At 40.9% G+C, this 26,628-nt stretch overlaps 1 protein-coding gene across 8 annotated transcripts in view; it reads left to right on the top strand.

Annotated features, from left to right (window-relative positions):
- Positions 1-26,628, top strand: part of SRGAP2 (SLIT-ROBO Rho GTPase activating protein 2) — a 291,283-nt gene that overhangs the window by 98,656 nt on the left and 165,999 nt on the right. For all 8 annotated transcript variants that reach the window (XM_004610061.2, XM_055144899.1, XM_004610060.2 and 5 more), the window contains exon 3: positions 6,870-7,062. In XM_004610061.2, the coding sequence (XP_004610118.1) occupies positions 6,870-7,062 (193 nt within the window). The remainder of the gene's footprint in view (positions 1-6,869; positions 7,063-26,628) is intronic.

The raw sequence follows: 26,628 nt of genomic DNA, 5'->3' as shown, positions 1-26,628 counted from the left end.
ATGACTGAGGTGACATCATGTTGTTTTGTGAAAGGGCTAAAAGCAGGTGAGGCAGATTTTGTGGTAAAAGACAGATAGTCAGGCCAAGTTCCCAGTGCGGAAGGACTGACCTCACATCCTTGCTCAGAACCCGATGGGGTTGCAGCTTTTGTTCCTCAGGTACATCAAGGAGAAGGGAGGGTGCCTATCTTACTCTCCTGAAAGGTTATATCTTTCTCTCACTTACTTCCATCCCCATTTTCTCCTCACAAATGTTGGATTCATTGAAGGGGGGCCCACTTGATAATCAGAAAGTTCCTGAAGGATGAGAATTTTGAAAGAGGGGTTGATATTATCTCTGGGTAAAAACCATGGGTTAAACAGGATTCCTCTGAACTCTGCTGACTGGTGAATCTCCTAGGTATTCTCTAAAATGAGGACAGTCTCGCCTGCATTGGCTATATAATTTACTTGACGTGATTCTTGATGTGGCTGGGTTAACTGCTTTTGACAAATGAGCAGTATCCTATTAGGGTCACCTTTTCTTCTCATCTCTTCCTTTTTGTGCCCATTCAAGGAAAAGAGTCTCCTGCTTCCTCTCAGGACATATACATATATGTCAACTCATATACACGGAATCAGCAGTGCCAACTCACAGACACAGAGTCAGCACTTCTTCTGGAAAGTTTTGCTGCATATATATGTATGCGGGTCCTGGATTTGAACTTATACAGGATGTGTTTCGTTGCCACATTTTAAACCGATACCCTTCCCAAATGACTGAATGGTGACCAGCCTATGGAGTTTAGTGTCATTGCCATTCAAGTCTTTGTTCAGAGGAGCAGTTTTCAAGATTGACCTTCAGCGCAGAACTGAGATTCAGCCTATACAAATGGGAAATAGGAAGCAAGTATTCCTTCCTTCTTCTTGTGTGCCGGCCCATTTTTCATTTAGCGGGCAAGATACAGGATTCAAACAAAACATTTTGTTCTGTAAGAGTTAAATTTTGGAGGGATGTGGGGAGGGCCATTGCCAATGATGCTTACGGGACTGTTCACAGCACTGTGCTTGGCGGTTACTCCTGGTAGTGCTCAGGCTATCGTGTAGTGCTGGGAATCAAACCAGGGTCTCCATCTACAAAGCTTGCATTCAGCCCAGTTTCCCAAGTGGAAACTTGTTCTAAAACTTTTTTTCTTTTGTAAGGGAAACTACAGTTTTTATTGAAGTTTAATTTCAAAAATGGGGATAAAAAAGAGGGTATTGGGTTGCTGGTTTTTGAGTCTTTGGTCTTGATGTTAGAAGTTACTACCATGCTATATTAAAATAATGATCAGAGCAAATGAAACAAGTTTGTCTTGTTCAAATCCTTCATTAAAGCAGGATTTGAATGTGTTTTATTGCATATGACTGTCACCTAGGCTATGAGGATGCCATATAAAAGTCTCAGTAAACAAGCAGGAAAGTCATTTGGGGCATGCATCATCCAGGTAGCTTATGGTGAACTTTGTACTTTGGCTTTGTGGTTGGACAGGGCATCTGTGCATACCCCTGTGATAATAGGAGCTTCTCAAGGTGAGAAGATGATTTCTCCCCAATTCATTTTAGGGGCAGCTCCATTATCCTCAGCTCCCAAATACATTTGGGCAACTATAATTGGTAAAACCTTCTGGAACTGGTTCAGCGAAGTACAGTGATATGTGTGTGTGTGTGTGTGTGTGTGTGTGTGTGTGTGTGTGTGTGTTTGAATGTGCACACATGTGGATATACACACTTGCCTTAGCTCATGAGGGAACTGTGAGGAATCTTCCAATACCTTTATAAATTGTTCCTTTCTTCTCTCTGCCCTTATAGTTTTTTGGTAAAGAAGCGTGCAAAGGGGCCTTGAGCTGGGTTGTGCTGGCATCAAGTGGCCTATTGTCTCTGCCCCATATGTGTGTGTGTATAGTATACACACATATATGTATGTATACACACACACACACATATATATATATATATGGACAGAGGACTGAAGCTGGCACAACTACCTTCTTGGAGTATCATTTATTATCTTAGTAGTAACCGCTGCAATAGCACATTTTGCCCTGGACAGAGGAGCCATTTTGTCTTGGTGCCATAACCCTGGAGATGAAGTAGTTGGAATCTCCCTATAGTGTCCGGATGCTCTGACCACGGGAGTCAAGGAGTCTTTTTTCAGGAAGGTTGGGGGCTACTCAATGGGGGCCTGTCACATATAAACCATGGTGGCGGTGGTTTCTCTCCAAAAAGTCTCTGCCTCTATACTCTAAGATTACTTACAAAGTAAGGGTAAGATAAACATCTTCTCCAAAGTTGCCTGTAGAATAGATCTAGGATGCTGGGAAAGGATCCAGCTAAATTGTAGCTTAGTGGAAACATGGGCTAGTTAGTGAGTTTCTAGGCTATTCTGCCTCCGGGCACCTGAATCATCATTCAGCAGGAAGGCGAAGGGGATTCACCAGGAGTAAGATTCATGGTCATTGTGATTTGCCCAGAAATACCTTCAGAAACTCCAAATTCAGGTTCTGTTTCTTTTGTTACCCTGACTTATTAAAATCTTTGACAACTCATATAATTCTATGAGCAACTCATACAATCCTATGATTGTATGAGTTGCATCCTATCGTTGTATCCTAATATATAATTTAGTTTTGATCCCACTTTAACTCTTAATTTGTGACCCATTGATAGGTTAATTAATGAGTCTTAATTTAGTTTTCTCATCTGCACAGTCAGGTAACTGAGAATAATTTATGGACTAGTTGTGAGGATTATATATCTATATAAGGGTCCTTTTGGTGTTTAGTAAAACATGCTTCCATTCCCTCAGGGGCATATAGGGTTGTCGAAGTGTGGAATGTCATCTGTGCTGAGCTGCCTACTAATTAAGGCACCTGAGAATTCAGTAGAATTCTGTGTTGGCTGAAGGTGACTGTTTAAATTAAACCTGTACTCAGAGATATTCTTTGAAGTGCTGGTTCCTTGGACAAGACAACCCTGGAACTTAATGGGTGTCCTTGGAATTTGCCTAGTCTCCTTTATTTTGGTGGGAGGTGATTGCCATCTATTTTAGTTGGCTTCTTTTTTTGTTCCCCCTGTTTGTAAGATTTGAGCGAAGACCAATGTGAATTATAGGTCATTCAAGGGAAATGACCTGTTGTCCGTTACCCATACACAACCCCTTGCACATCTGACTGGATACCGGGAGAAGCATTTCACCCTCAGATGCCATGATTCTTATTTCATATGCAAGTTCTAAGTAGTATCAACGAACAGTTTAAATGTCCTTCTCATGCTATTTGCCCAGCCAGTGACTATTGTGGCAATCTTTTTATGGTATATAGAAGGGGGATAGATGCCTCTAGGAATAGTCTTGGCAGGAGCCGTTGCCTTTAAGATGTTCAGAATCCTTGGCAATTACCACATGCCTGGCATGTACTCTGTAGATTTTTTTTTTTCTCTTCCTCTTCACTCCCTTGTAATCAGACTCCAAAAACATAGACCAAGAGAGCTTTGATGAGTGATGAGCTAGGCGACTTTTCTACGTAATCTTCTGTCTGCTTGAAACAATCCTCTGGTGCTCGGTTTCAGTTCAGGTGAGGTGACTGCAGGTCTTGTTCCCTGGATGGTTGGCAAGAGGGAAGTGTGGGGATGAAGAGGGTAACAGCTGCACCTAAGTAGGGACCACTATGACAATAATTGTTGAAAATGATCACTCTCGACAAGAACTGAGTGCTAAAAGTAGACATAGGGGTATACATGGTATCCCTTCAGTATCTGTATTGCATACCTTAATGCCCAAAGGGTGGGTAGGTGTGAACAGGAGGGCAACTGGGGACATTGGTGGTGGGAAACGTGCACCGGTGAAGGGGTGGGTGTTGGAACATTGTGTGATTAAAACCCAATCATTTCAAACAACTTTGTAATTGTGTATCTCACAGTGACTCAATTAAAAAATACATTAATTTGTTTTTTTTTTGCTTTTGGGTCATACCCCGAGATGCACAGGGGTCACTCCTGGCTTTGCACCCCTGGTGGTGCTCAGGGGACCATATGGGATGCTGGGAATTGAACCCTGTTCGGCCATGTGCAAGGCAAACGCCCTACCCGCTGTGCTATCACTCCAGCCCCAAAATATATTAATTTTTTAAAAGAGATTACTGGAGAACACCCACAAAGGACCAGATTGTGCTATAATATCTATGAAAATAAAAATGAAGATGGAAATAGATTAGGGATCCCCCTCACCCCCCGCTATTCCATGACAGAGCTAAATGAGCGTTTATTTGCCTATCCCTCATTGCTTCAAAAAAGGAGTGGTTAGTAAATGTTTCAGCATCATATTCGTGCCCTGGTATTTTCTTATGATTTATCCACAGTTCAGGTGAAAAATGTAGCTCTCCCTATACATATAACATTGTTAGGACTACTTGAGAATGAATACATTTGACAATGAATTGTATACATATTTGGAAATATGTGTAAGGAACGCTTATAATGTAGGTGCTTTCTCCAGGACTGAAGCAACGGTCACATCCTAATGCATTTGGAACTGAACAGACTTGGAAGTGAAAGAGATTCAAGAAAAGGTTTCAGGGACTAAAGATATGACTCCATCAGTAAGCACTAGCCCTGAGGTCCTGAGTTCCGTCTCTAGTACCATGCGGTAGACCCTGTTCCCCAGCAGCGAGAGAGATGGAGGTGGGAGGGAGGACTAGGAATGAAGGGATAGAAACAAAGGGGAGAGGGAGAAAGATAGAAAAATGGCCCGTTCTCACTCAAATGGGAATTGAGACAAAATTTCTGCAGTACACACACTGTAGGCCTTTTCTAAGCTGAAAAGCAATCTGGCTTGAGCAAGCTGCTTCCTTCGGGAGCCAAGTCTGTTGTTAGTAACAAATGCAGTAGAGCATTTGAGGCGAATTTGGTTGCATCTGAAGCTACCATTACTGCAGCTCCAGCAGAGAATGTCTACTGGCCTTGCACAAATACACTGGCCAGCCAGGAACCTGCAGAGCCAGATAGAACTATCTCTCCAGCACAACAGGTTCTGGACTTTGGTGAGCAGAAAGCAGTAGGGATGGCTGTAATATTTGTTAGTGGAAAAATCAACTACTTAAGAGTGATTTATATTTTGTTATTGGAAACTATGAAATATGATACAGTGAATTATCTGCTGGCCTGAAAGTTCTGGCACTTAACTTAATTCTTTTTTAAAAAGTTTATTTGAACCTCGTGGTTTCCAAGTTTTTCCTAATACAGTTGTTTTGGGCATTCAGTGTTCCAACACCAGCCCCATCACCAGTGTAACGTTCTCTCTACTGTTGTCCCCAATTTCTCACCCCCCCCCCCAAAGCCTGCCCCCGTAGCAGGCAAAAGATACTTTATTTTCTATTGCTTGTTGTGACAAAATGGCACATCGAATTATTGAAAAATACTTCAGGAAAAGTACATTTGTGAAAATTGCTATGTCTCACAGGAGGGATTATTTAAGTCATTGTGGATTCACTGAGCTTTTTGTTGCTGGTATATGGGGGCTGGGGAGGCTGCCTGCCCCGACTCCCAAGACCTCAGAGAGCCCCAAGAGCCACATCCACATCCCACAGGCACTGACTTATATATACAAACCACACAAGCTTCACAACTAATGTCATAAAGATGCTAAGCCAGTGCAACTCACTGGTCTTTGGGCTGAAGACTCTGGCGTCCTGTTGGGAGGAGATTGAGAATCATCCCGGTTCTACAGTCCTGGAACTCCCGAAGCACGTGACTGCCGTGCAACACCTCCAAATTCCACAGTACTGACAGACCAGTAGGAACGCAGCAGATAAGATGGGAAAGTAGCATAGAAGCCAGCTAAGCTCAATGGTACTTGTTTAATTCTTGACTGTCATTATTTGACCTTGGGCAGGGCCCTTTCTCTATTCAAATGCCACCCGACTTCATGAACGTGTTGGACACATTTTGAAATGATGGGGAATATAAAAAGTAGGAACTTGGGCTCTGATTTCAGTCTATCTGGGTTTGGATCCAGGCTACCACTTAATTGCTTGATTTCTTCAAAACCCAGTTTTATCTGGCCAGAGAAATAGTACAGAAAAGTAAGGTGCTTTGCATGAAGCGAACCCCTGGTTGGAATGCCTCGCACCACATATGGTCCCTCAAGCATCTGCAGGGTCCAGTCTGAGCACAGAGTTAGAGAGCGTCCCTGTGTAGTGGTGGGTGTGACCCAGCACCACGCCCGATCCCCCCCCTTCAAAAAACAAAAACTCAACCAGTTTTCTTTTTATTTTAAATGGAGAAGAAATTGCATAGGATGACTGGAATATATAAAAATGTATATATCTCATAGATAGCTCATTAGGTTCTTGGCTAGAAAAAAGCCCAAATTCTGGCATGTAATTGAATATTATTGTGTCTAATAGAGGAGTTTCTTTTCGATGATTCTGCAGTTTCTTGGTTCCGGGTTTCCTCGGTAGTCTGAAAAGAATTGGGTGTTTTTTTTTTTTCTTTTTGGGTCACACCCGGCAATGCACAGGGGTTACTCCTTGCTTTGCACTCAGGAATTACTCCAGGTGGTGCTCAGGGGACCGTATGGAATGCTGGGATTTGAACCCGGATTGGCCGCGTGCAAGGCAAACACCCTACCCGCTATGCTATCACTCCAGCCCCAAAGAATTGGGTTTTTTGCAGGTATTTCAAATCATTTGGCTATTTCAGGCATTAACGATTTTTCCTTTGGGTTTTTTGTTTTTTTCTTAAGATTCAAATTCCCCAGATAATAGGGAACAGTGGACATGGAAAAGATAAATGCTGGTGCACATGTGTGAATTTTAATAGATCCTCACCTGTCTTCCCTTGTTGTATTGCAGAGATCCGTGCTCAGCTCACAGAGCAAATGAAATGCCTGGACCAGCAGTGTGAGCTTCGGGTGCAGTTGTTGCAGGATCTCCAGGACTTCTTCCGGAAAAAGGCTGAAATCGAGATGGATTACTCCCGCAACCTGGAAAAGCTGGCAGAGCGCTTCCTAGCCAAGACACGCAGCACCAAGGACCAGCAATTCAAGTAGGGATTCTGTAGCTGTTACTTTCAGAGATCTTGGGAACAGGGTCCAAGTTGATGAGGGGTGGGTGTGGCACCTAGATCTACTTTGAGTCTGTAACAAATGACCTAGTGATGTCTAATTGACTTCAGGTTGAGAGCTCGCAGTATTTCTTTTCCAGATTACTCTTAACATATCAGCTCAACATCTTGGGGAGATCCAAATAGAGATGAACTCTGTAATAGTCACAGCAAAAACAAAACATGACTCTTTGTGTGTGCCAGACATCTCAGAGCTCTGCATACGTTAATTCTCTTCATCACTATACCTGTGTTTTGGTTATTATTATCTCCCCAATTTCTAGATGAGACATCATCAGAAGTACAGGAATTTGACCAAATTTCCTCACTTCACAAAGCACATAAATAGACCCTGTTAAATTAGCACGGCTGGATTTAAACCCAGACTTTCTGAGTCCAGACTCTGCATTATTTATCATGTTATTGTTTTTGGTTTGGGGCCCACCCCTAGTAGTGATCAGCACTTATTACTCCTGACTTTTTGCTCAGGGATCACTCCTGGTGATACTGTGGGGACCATATGTGGTTTCAGGCATTGAACCTGGGATTGACTTTATGCAAGGCAAGCTCCTTATTCACTGTACTGTCTCTCTGGCACATAAACTCTATTCTTAACCATTTTACCAATTATCAATCAGAAGAAATCAATGGTGTTGTAACCATACCTTTAATGCCCTGCTCAGACAGTTATTAAAATCTGTTTCTCTTATATTTACCCTATTTTATGCAGTTGGCCCCTTCCCTCTGTTCTCGTTACCATTGCTCAATAGTAATTGCTTGAATGATTGCTCAATGGTAATTGCTTGAATGATTGCAGTACTACTATATTATCTATAGCAGAGGTCCTCAACCCTGGTTATACTTTAGGATTTGTTGGGAAAATTCTGTAAAATGCTGAAGTCTGAGCCCCATTCTAGACCAGTTGAATCAGAAACTGGGAGTAGGGCCTGGGTAACAGTTTGGTGTGAAAGTTCATAGATGATTCTAGTAAACAGTGCTGTTAAGCACAACAATCTAGAGCGTCTTCCCATTCGATTCTGCCTGATCCACTATGATCAGATTTCGTCTTCTGATACACTGAGATTCAGGTAATGTCTCTCTGCAGTGACTCCCTGTTGTCTGTCCCGTTGATACACTATGACTCCCAATATCAGCACCCCCTGGGATGTTGGGAATGTTGACTTCTGGGTTCAGTCCCAAATTTACTGACAGAAGATTTCCAAGTGATTTGTGTGCATATTAAAATTAGAGAAGTATTCACTGTCACAAAGAAATACACCACTCCTTGCCTTGACATCAAGTCCTTTTATAATATGTGACTCTGACTAGCTTTTCACTGTATTTCCTGTTTTTGCTCTACTATATCTTCACAAAACAGAACATTCTTCTTCTGAAAGGCTTTCTCACTATCTCTCTTTCTTTCTTTTTTAATTAGGATGCCACTCATGTTTGCCATGTAATATATTCCTTTTAGGTGATGCATATAAACTTCCTGTTTGGTCTTTTAGCCTCAAACACTAACATAACATAATATGCAATATATAGTAAATTCCTATTAGATTTTTTTGAATGAATGAATGAATGAGTTAAAAAATTAGGGCAGGGGCTGGAGCGATAGCACAGCGGGTAGGGCGTTTGTCTTGCACGAGGCCGACCCGGGTTCGAATCCCAGCATCCCATATGGTCCCCTGAGCACTGCCAGGAGTAATTCCTGAGTGTAGAACCAGGAGAAACCCCTGTGCATCGCCGGGTGTGACCCAAAAAGCAAAAAAAAAAAAAAAAAAAAAAAAAAATTAGGGCAAAGGATATGCGTCAGTGATTTAGCAAATCCTTCATATATATGATACTTTTGGTGTGACAAAAAAAATTCACTGCATCACTGTCATCCCATTGCTCATCGATTTGCTTGAGTCGGCACCAGTAACGTCTCCATTGTGAGACATGTTGTTACTGTATTTGGCATATCGAATACACCACAGGGAGCTTGCTAGGGTCTGCCTTGTGGGCGAGATACTCTCGGTAGCTTGCCAGGCTCTCCAAGAGGGACGGAGGAATCGAACCCAGGTAGGCCACGTGCAAGGCAAATGCCCTACCTGCTGTGCTATTGCTCCAGCCATATCACCCTGAACGCCCCCGATCTTGTCTGATCTCAGAAGCTAAACAGGGTCGGGCCTGGTTAGTAGTTGGATGGGAGACAAAAAAAAAATTAATGCCAGTAAATACCAATATATATTGCATTTTCTATTTTATTATCCTAACAAAAATAGAAAATTCTATTTCTATTGCCCTAATATTTTCAGATACAAATTATTCTTTGTAAGCCAATTCTAAGCAATAAATATGAAAGTTAAGGTTAAGGAGAATAAGATTCACACATCCTTGGGAACACTTCCTCTTCGGAACGTCCTCCTCTACCCCACCTGTTACCTTTGGTAACAGGTAACCCCTGTTACCAAAGGGGACCCCCTGACATGGGGATGGAACTGTAGCATCAGATATAATGAAAAAACTGGAGTGATTTACCTGCACTAATGAACAATGGCAAAAGCCCTAGAAGGACCCCAAATATAGAAGACTGCTCTAATCTTTCAGATGAGAATTTCAAAATGACAATGATTAGGCTGTGCCTCAAATTCAGTCAAACAGTAGAGACGAGTTCCAGGAAGGAAAGAGGAAAGTATTAAAAACTTCAGTCAGAAATCACTTATCTGAAGAGCATAGTAGAACTAAAGCACACAATAGAGTAAGCAGTGGCGAGAAGACAGAGGAGTAAACCAGCATCTTAGGAGACAAGAAGCATCCTGCCATCCAAAAAAGGAAAGAATAAGGAGAAATGAAGAAAAACTCAGAGATCTATAGGACAGCCTGAATAGATATAATATCCAAATTATAGGGACTCCAGAAAGATAGGAGGGATTGGGAAAGGAGTTCTGGCAAGAAAAAATTATAGCCCCAAACTTCCCCAATCTGATGATCAATTCAGTCCCTCAGATCCAGGATGCTCATGGAATTCCAGTGAGAGTAAAGCCAAATTGAAAACACCAAGACACATTGTAACTAAATTGGCAGGAGTCAAAGATAGAGGTACTATACTGAAAGCAGCAAGAAATAAATGAAAAAATTACCTGTAAGGGAACCCCCGTAAAAATAGCAGATGTTTTGCATGAAATCAAGTTGAGTATTGGAATAGTATGAGATATCCAACACACTGAATTAAATGAGCATCCAAACAAGAATACTACAAATTGGTGAACATTCAGTTGTGACACAAAGCTTCACTGACAACTAAAGTAGTTCTTGGTTACTTAACTGGCTACAAGATGCAATCACTACAAGATGTAATCACTAGTTTCATATAAAAGTCATGAGAATCAGAGGCTACAGTACCCACACAAAAATGTGACATTATATTTTCTTTATTTCGGCAATGTTTTTTAAATGTCAGTGGCCTTAACTTACCAATCAAAAGAAACAGTATGCTTAGATAGATTGTAAAGATGAACCCAACATTCTACGGCTTACAGAGACTCACTTGAATGATCATGATAAATACAGTCTAAATTGAAATGCTGGAAAACAATCATACAGATAAAGTAGGCTAAAAAATAAATATGGGGACAGCCATACTTATATCAGATAAAATAGATTTCAACCTAAAAAGATAATGAAAGGCAGAGATGGACATGATATAATGATTAAAGGATCTATTCACCAAGAACACAACAGTCGTTAACCATGTATGTACCAACTAAAAGATCACCAAAATATATAAGCATCTACTAACAGGTCTGAAGAAAAATATTGACACAGGGGCTGGAGCAATAGCACAGCGGATAGGGCATTTGCCTTGCATGCGGCCAACCCAGGTTCAATTCCCAGTATCCCATATGGTCCCCTGAGCACCGCCAGGAGTAATTCCTGAGTGCACGAGCCAGGAGTAACCCCTGTGTATTGCCAGGTGTGACCCAAAAAAGAAAAAAAAATATTGACACAATAGTAGTAGGAAAATTTAATACCACATTCTCACCATTGACTGGACAGAGACTCGAACAACCAGGCAGAGAATCACAAGGAAGCAGCTGTATAAAAGGGAGAAATAGGGGCAGAGAGATATTACAAAGACTAAGGCACCCACCTGGCATGTAGTTGTGGTTGCAACCCTGGTTTGAATCCTTGCACTACTTATGGCTCCTGAGCACAAAGCTGGGAGTAAGTCCTGAGCACAAACTCAGGTATGTCCCTAAGCACAAAACCGGAAGTAGCCCTTGAGCACTTTGGGTAGGGCTCAAAAACAAAGACAAAAACAAAATTAATAAATGAAGAAATAGAAGAGATGGGCTTAGTAGACATCTATTGGGTTCTTTATCCCCCCCAAAGTACAAAGTGTTCTCTAGTACTCATGGATCATTCTCTAGCATAGACTATACACTGGAACACAAAAGAAATCTTCATAAACTAGAATAAGAATCATATCAGATGTCCTCTCAGATCAAGGTTCTTTAAAGCTGGAAATAAGCCACAAACAGGGAGAAACGCAAACACTTAGAAACTACACTACTGAACAACCTTTGTTTCTAAGAGGAAGTCAAAAAAGAGCTAAAAGATTCCTAGATACAAATGAGGATGAAGACATGAGCTACCACATTAGGGACACAACAATAGCTGTGCTCAGAGGGAAGTTCATAGCACAAAAGTGTTCAACAGGAAGCAATAAAAGACACAAATGAATCACTTAATCTTTACACTTCAAGCAACTAAAACAAGACATCCCACAGCTGCCATCATGTAAACAACAGCCTATGACTTCACAGCTTCATGACTAATCTCTGAAGAGATGCCAAGGCAAGCAGATGCAACTCACAGGTACACCAGTCTTCAGGCTGAAAACTCCGGGACACCCTTGGGAGAAGGGCAGACAGAGAATCCATCCCAGTTCTATAGAACTTGGAGCTCATGGAGGTCGCAACCACCATGGACACCTCCAAATTCTACACTACTTACATGACAGCTCAGTAGCAGCACAGCAAATTAGATAGGATGTAGCATGGTAGCCAACTATGCCCAATAAATAAAAGCAATAACATAGAAAACTCAATTAGCAACGAACATCTCAGTAAATCCTCAGTGACTTTAATAATCCCATTGTGAGATATAATCGTTTTCACAAATTTTCTCTTACTGAACTATTTCTCGATAATTCAACTGACATTTTGTTATAACAATCACGATCGCGATATCCCGTCACCAGTTTCTCGGGCGGGCTCAGTAACATCTCATTTCGTCCTTTCCCTGATACCTTAGAAGTCTATCTCGACTCAGCCCTCCTAAGGATGTTGCACTGGGGGCTCTTCAGGGTCAGGGGAATGAGATCCAGCTTGTTACTGGATTTTGCATATGAATACACCATGGGAAGCTTGCAAGGCTGTCCCATGTAGGCAGGAAACTCTCAGAGGATTGCCAGTTTCTCCCAGAGGGAAAAGTAGGCTAAAGATATCTTCTGGGAGCTTGCTTTTAAGTCTCTCTGGATGTTGGCCATTGATGAGATTACACCACCTGGGTTCCTTTGCCGGTACCTTCATGCATGAGGCCTGTCTGAACGTGTGGAGAGGAGCCTCCAGCATGGCTGCAGCTAGGTTCTGGTGGTCTTCGGCCACCGAGAGCTCTGCTCGGGGTGGGGAGGGAAGCTGGAGCCCATCCCCTCCGAGGAGCCCTGGGGAAGACAGCCAAGAGTTCGGGCAAGAGACTTTTTTGTTATAACAAGCAATATAAATTATTTTTTGCCTGCCACGGGGTTGGTTTGGGGGTTGGTGGGAAACTAGGACCAATGATGCAGGGAAGGTCACACTGGTGGTGGGATTGGTGTTGGAACATTGAATGCCCAAAACAACTGTATTTTGAACAACTTAGTAAATCATGGCTTACTAAGCAAGCAAAAGAGAAACTAAAACAAGAGCAACAAAGGGAGTCCAAAGTAAGTAGAAGCGGGGAGAAGACAATGACATGAGAGTTAAATATACTGTGGCACTGTAGCACTGTCATCCTGTTGTTCATCGATTTGCTCGAGCGGGTACCAGTAACGACTCCATTGTGAGACTTCTTGTTACTATTTTTGGCATATTTAATACACCATGGGTAGCTTGCCAGGCTCTGCCGTATGAGCGGGATACTGTCCGTAGCTTGCCAGGCTCTCCAAGAGGACACAGGAATCGAACCCGGGTTGGCCACATGCAAAGCAAACGCCTTACCTGCTGTGCTATCGCTCCAGCCCTATTAAACAGCATAATATAAAAAAATCATTGAAATATTGATAGTGGATAATTATTTTTGAAATTAATAGTATTATCAGTCCCCTGACTAGACTACTCTGATAAATAGGACCAGAAATGAAAGGGGAAAAATATGACAACTCACAAATACAAAAGATTAAATGAGATTACTGTGGACAACTTTATGCCATTAAATTGGAATATTAGGAGAAATGGATACATTTCTAGAGTCTTACAATCTCCTGAGACTAAATCAGTAGGAAGTTGAAAACTTGGATAAACCAGTGACAATCAAGGAATTAGAAACAGTTGTCCAAAATCTCCCCCAAGAAACAAGCCTATAGCCAGATGGGTTCACTGGTGATTTTCCAAATCTTCACAGAGGACCTAATGCCATCCTTTTCATGTTCTTCCAGGAAATGGAAGAGACAGGAATTTACCTAAAACCAATTTTTGTGAGATAAACATCTTGATGCTCAAAACTGACAGTTATAACTGTGTCCCTGATGAACATGGATGCAAATATCTAGCAAATAGAATTCATTAAACACATCAGACATCATAATCAAGTAAGAGTCATTCCAAGGATGTAAGGGATGGTTCAGTATATATACATCAATGGATGTGTTCTGCCACATTAGTAAAGGAAGGACAAAAACCATGTAATTATTTCCATAAATGCAGAGAAAACATTCAACATGTCTAAATAACTATGCATGATGGAAATCCACAGTAAAATGAGGACTAAAGGAAGTTATCTCGATATTATATATACTACAGACTTACAGATGACATCATCCTAAATGGAGAAAAGCCAAAAGTGTTTTGTTTAAGGTTAGACACAAGATAATAATATTTTTTTTCCGCTGTTGCTAGTCAGCATAGTATAAAAAGTCACAACACAGCAATTAGGCAAGAAAGAGAAATCAGATGAATTCAAAATAGTAAAAAAAGAAGTTAGATTAATCACTGATTTTGGATGACATATTGTACACAGGAAATCTTAAAGATTCCATTTAAAAAACCCACTTCCTGGTAACAATAAATATGGTAAAGTAGCAAGGTCCAAAATCAACACATAGAAATTTGTCATATGGTGCCAGAAAGACAGTACTACGGGTAGGTTGCTTGCCTTGGCATGTGACTAAACTGGGTTCAATTCCTAGCACCCCATATGGTTTCTTGAGTCTGCCAGATGTGTCCCCCTCAAAAAAAATTGGTTTCATTCTTGAATGTAAACAACAGTGTCGAAGAGAAAGAAATTAAAAAAAAATACAATTCCATTTATAATCATTCCAAAAAATAAATAGTAATACCCCTTAAATGTAGGAATCTACTTTATAAAGGCAAAAGACCTATTTAGTGAAAATTATAAATAACTCCTGAAAGTCATCAAAGAAAACACAAGAAAACAGAGACATATTCCTTGTTTGTGGGTTAGACTAATGCACATTGTTAAAATGACCATTTTACCCAAAGTAATTTACAGATGTAGTGCAGTTACCATCAAAATTACCATTGAATTTGTTCAAAGACAGTGAATGCTTCTAAAATTAATATTAAAACTATAAAACTCCCAGAATAGCCAAAGCAGTCACGAGGAAAAATATGAAAGTCATTGCACTTCTAGACTTTTGTCTTTCTTCAAAGTTAAAATAATCAAAACTGCATGGTACTAGAACAAAGATTCATTTTAGATCAGTGGGTTAGAATTGAGAGCCCAGAAATAAATAGACAGTTAATGACAAAGGAGTAGGATCCTGAAGTGGAGAAAGAAAAGATTTTCAAGAAATGGTGCTGGGAAAACTGGATAGTCAGAGCAAGGAAAGTTTTTCAACAAATGCTGAGAGAACTGGATAGTCACATGCAAAAAGAAGAAAAAAGAAAAGAAATTAGCCCCTTATTCACACGTGCATGAAGGTTAATTTAAAATTGATTAAGTACTGTGATACCAGACCTGTTTCTATAAAATAAGTCAAAAAATGCACAGGCAGAATTCTCCAACATACTGACTTCAGAGAAGTCTTTAGCTACACAATCCCATTGGAATAAAACAAAGGCAGAAATAAACAAATGAGACTATATCAAACTATAAGGCTTCTACACTGTGAAAGAAATGGATGCCCCACTGTTTGGAAGAAAATATTTGCACATCCTACATCAAAGTACAAACATCTAGGATATACGAAGCACACTCAAAGTTCAAAAATACAAAAAATAATCATAAGAAACGGGGAGAGATAAACAGAAACTTGCTCAGAGATGACAAAAAATGACCCACAGGTATTTGGGAAAAAGTTCTAATCATTACTAATCATCAGGAAAATGCAAATCAAAATGATAGTGAATTATCATCTCACCCCAGTGAGAGAACGGTCTGTATCAAAGTCTGGAAACAATAAATGTTGTTGAGGATGTGGCAGAAAAGGAACCTTTATTCACTGCCATTGCTTGATTTAGTCCTTGGAAAATGGTTTTGGAGATTTGTCAATAAATTAAGAATTCAGCTTCCATGTGACCCTGCTATTCTGTTTTGGGGCCTCTACTCCAAGAACAAAAAAATCATTAACCCAAAAGGACATATGTACACCAGTGTTAATTACACCATTATTTACAACAGCCAAGTTTTGGGAGCAACCCAAATATCCAGCTACAGACAAATGCATCAAAAAATTGTGATATTTATACACAATGGAGTACTATAAGGTACTTTTCTCAGCTATGAAATAAAATGGGGCTGGAGCAATAGCACAGCGGTTGGGCGTTCACCTTTCACACGGCTGACCCGAGTTCAATTCCTCCGCCCCTCTTGGAGAGCCCGGCAAGCTACCAAGAGTATTCAGCCTTCGTGGCAGAGCCTGACAAGCTACCCGTGCGTATTGTATATGCCAAAAACAGTAACAATAAGTCTCTCAATGAGAGACATTACTGGTGCCCGCTCAAACAAAAATGAAGTAAAATGAAATGCCATGGTTTGCTGCAACTTTGGATGGAATTGAAGGAAGTCATGTTAAGTGAAGTGTGAGTTAGAAAGAAAAGGACAAATAGCACATGATCTCACTTATCTATGCAAAGTACAAAGAAACAGAGTGTGAAGTGGTCCCTGAGCACAGAGCCAGGAGTAAGCCTCATGCACTGCCAGTTGTGACCCCAAAATTAAAAAAAAAAGAAAGCAACAAAGTACTGAACAACTTCCAATAGAAACAAGCCCTGATATACAGCCCTGAGGATGTTAAAAAGGTGGGAGAAAGGTACCTTGGGATAATAGTGGAAGAATCCTAGCAGTCTGTGGTGGGTGTGGGGAGTAGCACTGAGAGTATAAGGTAATAATATGGGTAGTATTGTAGGAAAAAATAATAGTGCATAGACATGCTGAAAATGACTAGATTAAGTCCAGTAGCACTGACTGACATGGGGCGTGGTGAGGTGGTGATTTCTGATTTCATTATTTCTTTTTTTTTTTTTAACATTCTGTAAATTTCCTGCAATGAATTTTCAATAAAAATCTTATTTTAAAACAATGGTTAAGGAGAATGGGCCAGACCTGTGACTCAGTGGTAGAGCACATGCCTTGTATGTATGTAAGGTTTTCCTTGGTTTGTTTCACATATGCATGCTCTTGTTCGAGCGCGCGCGCGCGCACACACACACACACACATACACACAGATTAAGGAGAACAACTTACATTATTAGTAATAAGTCAGAATGAGGATTTTCTCCTTCAAGTTAACTTGTCTTTCCTGAGTCTTGTAATCTTTATGAAAAGTAATCCTGAGATAATAAAAGTGAATAAGTGAAGATTTAGGAGAGGAATCATTAGCTTTAGGAAAATGATTCTGAATCAGATTTATTCTGTTTCTCCTAAGATTTAAATATCATTGATTTGTTATTAATGTGTTATATTCTCAGCTTAAGAGTATGTTTCCTACAAATTATAGATGTGCTAATCTTCTAGTCATCTGAATTGTCCTGATTAAAATAACATACAAAGAATGGGATTGTTTCAGTAAATTTCCTTTTGATATAGCTGGCACCTGACTTCATTTATTCCTCAAACAGCCAGTAAGTATCGAGATCCAGCTAACTGCTCAGCATTAAAAAGGTATTAGAAAATATAAAATAAGTTTAACAAATAGTCCTGACCCCACAATCACCTGTCTCATATAGAGTTTTGTGAAATGGGCCTATCTGACCTACTGTTTCCTCATTTATAAGTGATATAATAATACCTGCATTGTAACCTTATCAAGGTTCTTAATACTTGGGTCAGAGAAATGGCACGACACATGGTCCCTTGAGTCCCACCAGGCATGATCCCAGAGCACCACAGGGTGAGACCCAAACACGAAAAAAAGATGCTGAATACTTGGAAATACTTAGTATTATAAAAATTACCCCCCAAATAGTCTTTGTGTGTTTTTTTTTTTCTGCTAATGCCTTCTGAGAGTCTCTTGCCTGCACGCCTGGCTGTCTTCCCTGGGGCCCCTCGGAGGGGATGGTCTCCAGCTTCCCTCCCCACCCCGAGCAGAGCTCCCGACAGCCGAAGACCACCGGAACCTAGCTCCAGCCATGCTCGAGGCCCCTCTCCACACATTCATACAGGCCTCACGCATGAAGGTACCGGCAGAGGAACCCAGGTGTGTGTAATTCCATCAACGGTCAGCACCCAGAGACTTAAAAGCAAGCTTCCAGAAGCGTGTGGCCGCAAAGCGGCCATGCGATATCTTGTAGCCTACTTCTCCCTCTGGGAGAAACTGGCAAGCTTCTGAGAGTTTCCTGCCCACATGGGACAGCCTTGCAAGCTTCCCATGGTGTATTCATATGCTAAATCCAGTAACAAGCTGGATCTCATTCCCCTGATCCTGAAAGAGCCTCCAGTGTAACATCATTGGGAGGTCCCAGCTAAGATAGACTTCTAAGATCTCAGGGAAAGGACGAATGGAGAGGTTACTGAGCCCACTTGAGAAATCGATGATTAACAGGGATTTCATGATCGTGATTCGTGAATGCCTTCTACTCCCTCTAGAATGTCAATTACTTAAGAACAATATTTAATAAATCTTACATCTTCTAAAAGTATTAAAATGTTACATAGAAGTGCTCAAGGTATGTTTAGGTTAATTAAATAATGTGCTTCCTTGGGACAGTGTAGGGAGAGAGTTATATTTGGTTAAGAAGTAATGAGAAGATAAAGCATTAATGACCTCAGTAAGAAATTCTTGGATAAGATGTCAGCGATGAGTCACCAAAGACAAATAAAGGATCTCAAATAGTTAGGACTTTTCATGAAGCAAGCAGGATATGGGATATAGTTTAAAGATAGATTTGTACAGGTGACAATAGCACATAAACTGGGGGGTAGGGGAGAGGCTGGCAAAGTATCCTGTCTCATTAAAAGATTTTATGTATTCATTCAATAAATGCTTATTGCACATTCCTTGAACACCTTAGACCAGACACTGTATCTTGAAATATAATGATAAACACATAATGCCTCTTCTATATGAAACTCACAGTATCACTGTATCACTGTCATCCTGCTGCTCATCGATTTGTTCGAGCAGGCACCAGTAATGTCTCCATTGTGAGGCTTGTTACTGTTTTTGGCACATCCAGTATGCCACGGGTAGCTTGCCAGGCTCTGCCATGGGGGCAGGTTACTCTCGGTAGCTTGCTGGGCTCTCTGAGAGGGACGGAGGAATCGAACCCAGGTTGGCCATGTTTGGTAAAAGCAAACACCTTACCCGCTATGCTATCACTAGAATGAGAAATGGGCATTAAACAAATCACACAGTTATCTGAGTTGAACTAAGTGTTGTGAAGTAAAAGTATAGGTGTTAGAAGAAATTTTTAGAAGGGGGTTTCTCCAGTCCTTTTGTTGTTGCTTTATCACTACTTTATTTTAACTGTTTCCTGCCTGTTCTTATCCTGAGTACCTACCTGCTTGTTCAACAATCCCCTTATGAACTCCTGTGGGTACTTTGCGCTAATTTCCTGCGCAAACTAAGATAAACTCTAGAACTTGTAGTTAGCAGGGAAGAGAGACATGTAAAAGTATAATGTAAAAAGAACTTTAATAGGTGAATATAAGAAGTATGAGAACACATATAAAAGCTATGGAAAGTAAGGCTAAAAATACAGACACAAAACTTGACTTTGACAGAGAACCGAGTTCAAATTTGATGCAGTAGTGATAGTCAGTCTTCTGACTATGGGATGTTAAGTGAAAATCTAATTTGGTGATGAGCCCTGAGGACTTCAGCCATCCAGTTAGAGACATCATGCTGCTGAGGTCAAGGTAATGACTGGGGATGGATAATAACATCTTTAGTATAAAAGTGATTGTGGAGAATATATGAACTCAGAGAGGAGAAAGAGAGCAAAGATCTTACTCCAAAATCTAAAACTTGAGCAGAAAAGGGGGAAATTCAAAGAATAGGAGGCAGGTGGGATAGTGTAATCTGATGGAACTATAATTCTTTCAAGTAGAAGATCTCCAAAAATCAACTTTCAAAAAAGAGTTTTTAAATTGATATTCTCCCATATCAATTTAAAAGCATGCGAGTGATGCAGATGATTAAAATGTGCCCTACACTTAAGAGTTTTCTGTCCAGCGATGCTTTTCTTTAGTAAGTTAAAATGGCCATTACTGGCAGAGTCATGTAGTACATCGTAGGAGGAGAGGAAACAAAATATGTGTATTAGTGCACTTAATAAAGGCAGGATGATAAGATCGGTTCATAAGAGACGCCAGGCAGCATTCTACTTTCATACAGAATTTATTCCTAATTATCAAACAATAGTAATTTGCATAGGGTGTGTGATTCTGTTACTCCAAGTACATATGTAAAATTCTGGTTCATACCTCACCAGACATAGTATTAGTATTTTGCACCTTGTCTTGAATTTTCTTCTTTTCCCTACCCCCTTTCTTTCCATTACCCCTTCCTCATAACACCTGAGTTCTATTATCATTGTCATCTCTTTTTTTTTTTCTTTTTGAGGGGGCACAACCTATGGTCTCAGGGATCATTCCTGGCTCTGTGCTCAGGAGCCATTCCTAGTAGTGTTGGGGTATGGGGACTGAATATATGCAGTGCTGGGATTCAGACACTGTCACAGCCACAGCCACAGCCACATGTGAGTGCCTTAGCCTTTGTGCTATCTCTCCAGCCTCATCCACTGATTTCTTTTTTTAATTCTTTTTGTCTGTTTGTTAGTTTTATATCATCAGATGGCACATATGGATGAAATCATCCTATACTTATCTTTGGATTTACTGTGGTTTACATAATACTCTGAAGCTTCCTTTGTTTTGCTGCTGATAACAAAATTTCATCGTTTTAAAAAACTGGGTATTATTACATTGTACAGATTAACCATATCTTTATCCAATTATTAGTAGATGAACCTATTAGTTGCTTCCTTGTTTTAGCCATTGGAATGAACACTGCAGTAAACATATGTCAGTGTTTTCCTATTCTTCAGATAGATACTCAGAAGTGGAATTACTGAATTACCTGATAGCTCAATCTTGCTTTTGGTAGGGAGTGAGGATGTGGACCACATCTCATGGTGTCCAGGGCTTAATCTTGGCTCTGCACTCAGGGATCACTCCTGGCAGGAATATGGGTGAACCATATAATGTGCCAGAGATGGAACCCAAGTTAGCTGTGTATGGGGCAGGCACCTTACCTACTGTACTCTCTCTCCAGTTCTTGAAGACTTTCTGAACAATTTAACAAAATTCGTATAGCATTTCACATTCCTCTTTGAACTTCTTTTTCACATTACAAACCCATGATCTGCCTGCTTAAGCTAAGTGAGTATCTGAAAAGTCCACATAGCTAATGATTTGAGGGTGGGACTTTGAAGAGTTTGTGCCACACCTGGAGATGCTCAGGCGCTATTCCTGGCTGTGCTCAAGATATTGTCCCTTTGCAGTACTTAATGAACCATATTCAGTACCAGGAATTGAGCTTGGGTTTGCCACGTGCAATACAAGTGCCTTATCTCCTGCCTGCAGCCACGGATTTTTACTGTGTCTTAGTATAGCAGTGACCTGCTGTATTAACAGGCCTACACTTTCATCTTTCTGCTTGCTACTCATTTCTATGTTGCAAGAGGAAACCAGGTATTCAGCACACACAAACGTTGCTATACAGAAAGAACCATGCAGGTGAAATTAATTGGACCTTCACAGGGAAGGTCCATGAGGCCAAATTAAAAACATTTGGTATATATGCTATGGCTTCTGTGATCGACCTCAAATCATAGTGACTTAGACATGATAGAGGTCGATTGCTCTTTCTTGTAATTGTCTGGGTGGTAGTTACCCAGGGCTATTAGAGACTTACTATTCCATTTTTTGGTGTTACCCTTATTTGTGCAATCCAAGAGGACTCATGACACACTATGTTCCAATGCCAGTAGTGAGAAGGTTAAAGGTCAGTGAGAGAGCAGATACATCCTTACTGGCCTGGTAGGTGGTAGAAGGCATCCTTCACGCGTTTGAGTCCTTGGTTCTAATCTTTGGCTCCCAGGCCCCCAGATGGGGTCAGGGAGGTGAGGAGCTGAGTTTGGTCCCTGGTACCAGAGAACAACACATTAACTCCCTGCTCCAGATAGGTAGGTGATAGAGAGATGAATAGATGTGCAGTCTGGAAGACATACATAAATTCTCTTCAACACATGTCTAATTGACTAGACCATATCTAATTGGCTTTACCAGAACAGCTAGCTATTACTGTCTTATGATAAGATTGGGAAGTGTGGTAATAACTAGGTGATAAAGTTTCTACTCATTTAAGAGGGAAAATTTGAATTATAATGAACAATTAGCCTTACAGCTCATCATGTGTGAGATTAAGGGAGCAGGTGCATGGAAGACCATGGCTACCCATCCATCCTAAGTGCCACAGTGCACAGAGAAGAGAGATTCCTTTTGTGTGGGGTAAGGAGGGGACTTTGTGGGGGTGAAGTTCAAAAGTGACGTTGTTGGGTACTGGTTCTGAGCATGATTCAATCTCGACAATGCAGAACTTGTAGAGGGGGATAAAAAGACATGGAAGGACGTATTTGCTTAAGGCAAAAAAAATAATACTGGTAAAGACAGAGGTGAGAAAAATGAGGATATTAGATAGCTCATATGTTTTTCTTGAAGACCAGGAATAATAAAGATGATCGTGAATTAAACCAGGAGAAGTTTATACTGATCACAATTGTAGTGGCCCAGGAATGCCAGGACTGTCTTCTCATATGCATGGGAAGCCACTGGTGATTTCTGAGTAAGGAATGTAATTATGACTGTGCTTTGAAAGGTAACTATGGCAACAATGTATAAAATCAATTGGAGCAGAGAGATTAGAAGATCTGTTTAGAAGTTGTGGCAGTGGGCCGAAGGTTCATATGGGCCTAAACTGAAGTCATGTCCTTGGAAAAAGAAAAGATGGGCCAAATGTGAGGGCAAGAAACTATTAAAATCATCGAATCTGGGACAGAAGAAATGCTGTGAATTTCCTGGGTCCCTGGAGTGGCAATTGTGCTGTATTTTCATTCAGCTAGTGAAACGTAGCCTCAATTTCGCTGATTCTAGGGCTGGCCCCCTAGAATCATTCTCTGCTCAGAGCATCTCAGCGGGCATTCATCACCTCCTCCAGAGCTAGAGCAGCTGTTGGCCCAGCAATGCCACGAATTTGTCTCCCTGTGCTGCCAGGAGAGCAGCTGCCAGCAGCATCTCTGGGCAGACATGTCTCAGAGACATGGAAACTATTCAACTGGAGATGGGGTAAATCAGCCAGGGCCACATGGATTTGTCCCACCCCGTTTCCTGGCTGGCTTCTCACCCTGGCTGGATTTCAGCCTCTTGTTCTGAGTTAGGATGGTATTTTGTTAGTTTTTCATGACTGCGTTGAGGTACAAACATTGCTGAACAGCCTTTTTTATCTCTTGGATAATTTCTTACTGTGGCCTGCCACTCTGTTGTGTCACTTTCTGTTCTGCTTTGCTCCTGCTCACCCCTTTTCCTGCCCCCCTCCTTTGTTTAGTGCAAATGCCCCTATCAAAGCCTCATACCTGACTCTCGGAACGCCTCACTGTGCTCCTGTCCCTCTCGTGTCCTTCTACCCCTCTGGAAAAATGTCAAGAGAAGAGTCAGAGATGCTCTAGACAGAAAAATGTATCTGCCACATGCTTTGTAAGGTAGTAATATGGCTTCCTCCATCCTTTTAAATTGTGAAAGGACCCAGTGAAATGTCCAAACTTCTGTTTGCCTGGTTTGATTAAGAACAGAGAAAATATTATGTGAGGTCAGGCTCTTCCTAGAGATGTTCTTTCATTTTCTTTGGCATCTGAAGAGTGTAAATGCATCCCTGTTTGTTGCCGAGAACCTTGATTGTCTCTTTTTTCAAGAGACTTTTTTTAGCCTCTGTGAAACTACAAAGTTATTCATGATTGGGTTTCAGGAATACAGTGTTTCAACACCGATCCCTTCACCAGTGTCCACTTCCCTTGGCCAGTGTCTCTTCCACCTACCCACTTTGCCTCCCGCCCACCTGTCTGCCTCTAAGAGGGGCACTGTAAGTGTGTGTGTGTGTGTGTGTGTGTATACTCATGCGCGCGCGTGTGTATGTATATGACTTTACATGTATATGTAGACTGGAGCAATAGCACAGCGGGCAGGGCGTTTGCCTTGCACGTGGCCGACCCGGGTTCAATTCCTCCATCCCTCTCGGAGAGCCTGGCAAGCTACGGAGAGTATCCTGCCTGCACAGCAGAGCCTGGCGTATTCGATACTCCAAAAACAGTAATAAGTCTCACAACAGAGACGTTATTGGTCTAGCAAATTGATGAACAACAGGACAGTGCTACAGTGCTACATGTATATGTGTGTATGTGTGTGTGTGTGTATTCTTTTGCACTGTGGTTTACAGTACAGGTACTGATAGGATTTTATGCATAACACTTAACTGACTTTCAGCAGCGCCCCTCCCCCCTACTGGGTTGAACTCCTCCCTCCACCATAGTTCTTGCCCCTCCCTATCCTATCCCCAACCCCCACCTCTCAAAGTAGCAGGTTTCCTACTGAAGACCAGTTCTCAGGTGTTCTTTGTTTCCATTGTCTTTGGCCATTCCTTGATGGTCTCTTTTAAGTGGAATCTGTTTGTAATGCCCAGCAGGACTCTTAATTGATAATACTTGGCTGTTCTTTGTTGTTATTTTTTTTTTTAAACAGCCGCTTAACTGTAAATTAACCTTTCAGTCATAGCTCACTTGGTTTTGATCTCCTACTTTTAAAAGCTTACTGTTTTCCTTTTACTTTGAGATAGTTTTTTCCCCTATTGGATTTTTAAAGGACCACTACATCACTATACTGCTGTGTTCCTTATAGAGATCTTACGCCATTTTATAAACCACTGCCGATGTCTTTTATCTTTTTATTAGCTTTCCTTCTTAGCAATAAATATTTGCTGACTAACTTAAGGTATTGATTTAGATTCCTAGGAGAGAGATTCAAAGATTAGAAGCCATTGGTTCTTTTCCCACACACATGTATAATTTGAACAGAGATGCAGATTATCCCTCCAGGTTAAAAAAAAAAGAACTCCAGGTATAGTGAGTGGAACAGGAACACAAATCTTCGGTCTAAGGCCAGAGATTGTATATACTAACTGTGTACTGTAGAAGGGATGACATAGTGAATGTGGAAACTTTCAGGAAAGAAATAAAATTTGATACAAAGTGTCTTGTAGAGCAGTGAGTAAACTGGTTCGACTGGAGTAACAAGTGTATATGGAGGAGTTTGACAAAGCTAGATCATATCCTATTCTGAGAGACCTTGACTCTTTTTTTTCTTTTTGGGTCACACCCAGCGATGCACAGGGGTTATTCGTGGTTCATGCACTCAGGAATTACTCCTGGCGGTCTTCCGGGGACCATAGGGGATGCTGGGGCTCAAACCTGGGTCAGCCGCATGCAAGGCAAACGCCCTACCCGCTGTGCTATCACTCCAGCCCCGAGACCTTGACTCTTAACTAAGAGATTTTCCTCTGTGTAAAGGCTGGACACCACTGGATAACTTGGTGTCCAATCTGAAGGTAGTTTGCTAAATGATAAGAAAGCTTGAGATTAAAAAAATAAGAGCCCTAACACAGTGAAGCCAGTTACCTCAGCAGATACTTAGATTCTAAATTAGGGTGGGATGGTTAGAATGAAAAGAATAGAGATTTCTCTCTATATATATATAAAGTGTGCTTGTACCCTGTGCTGGACATGTGCCAGGCAAATCAAATACCACCACCCTTTGCACTCCCGGAGCTTATAGTCTAGAGACAGATGGAAAACACCTGGCGCAAGGAGAACCTTCAAGGATTGTTGATTGATACATTCAGGCTTCAAATGTTTTGGGAAGCACAAAAGAAAAAGGTGTGTGAAGTTTCCTTTGGACTTGAGTGATATATATATATATATATATATATATATATATATATGTATATTGGATTGAAGATTTGAAATGATACTGAAGCTGAATTTTCCTGAAATTAACAAGAAACGAATACCTGCATTCCAAGTTAAAGATCTGGACTGTTGGTAGAAATTTGTAGAAATTTTGGTGTGTTTACAAACAATGGTTTTGGCTGTTGAAATATTTGTGATCTTCAGTGTTAAGGATTTAGGAAGAAGCTAGGAAAAATATGATTTTTATCATTCATGATGCTTAGATTGCAGAGAATAAACAAAGATTTAAAAGGTACACATATTTGTGTATTTATTTAATACACATGATTATGTACCAGACATTTAACTAGATACTGGAATAGAGAGTAAAAAGGCAATATCCTTTTCTTACTACCATTGTTACCTATATATATATATATATATATATATATATATATATATATATGGTTTTTTTTGGAGGGTGAGGAGAGCCTATACCCAGCAGTACTCAGGACTTACTCCTAACTCCATGTCCAGAGATCACTCCTGGTGGTGCTCAGGGAACCATATGCAGTCTCAGTGATTGAACTAGGGTTGGCACATGCAAGGCAAGTGCCATAACCCCAGTTCTTTCTCTCCAGACCAAGTAAGCAATTTGTTAAGGAAACACACATAGAAAGTAAACCTGCTTACTTGACTGGTTATGGGTTGTTGCTATTGGAAGAAATGTGAAGGGAGTATAGGGTCTAGGTATCTCAAGAATCTGGTAGATGTTCAGTCTGCGGTATTCCTTTCAGTGGGAGCTTA

Source organism: Sorex araneus, chromosome 7 (assembly GCF_027595985.1).
Source record: "Sorex araneus isolate mSorAra2 chromosome 7, mSorAra2.pri, whole genome shotgun sequence".
NCBI classification, from domain to species: domain Eukaryota; kingdom Metazoa; phylum Chordata; class Mammalia; order Eulipotyphla; family Soricidae; genus Sorex; species Sorex araneus.
This window is presented reverse-complemented; position numbering and strand designations above follow the sequence as displayed.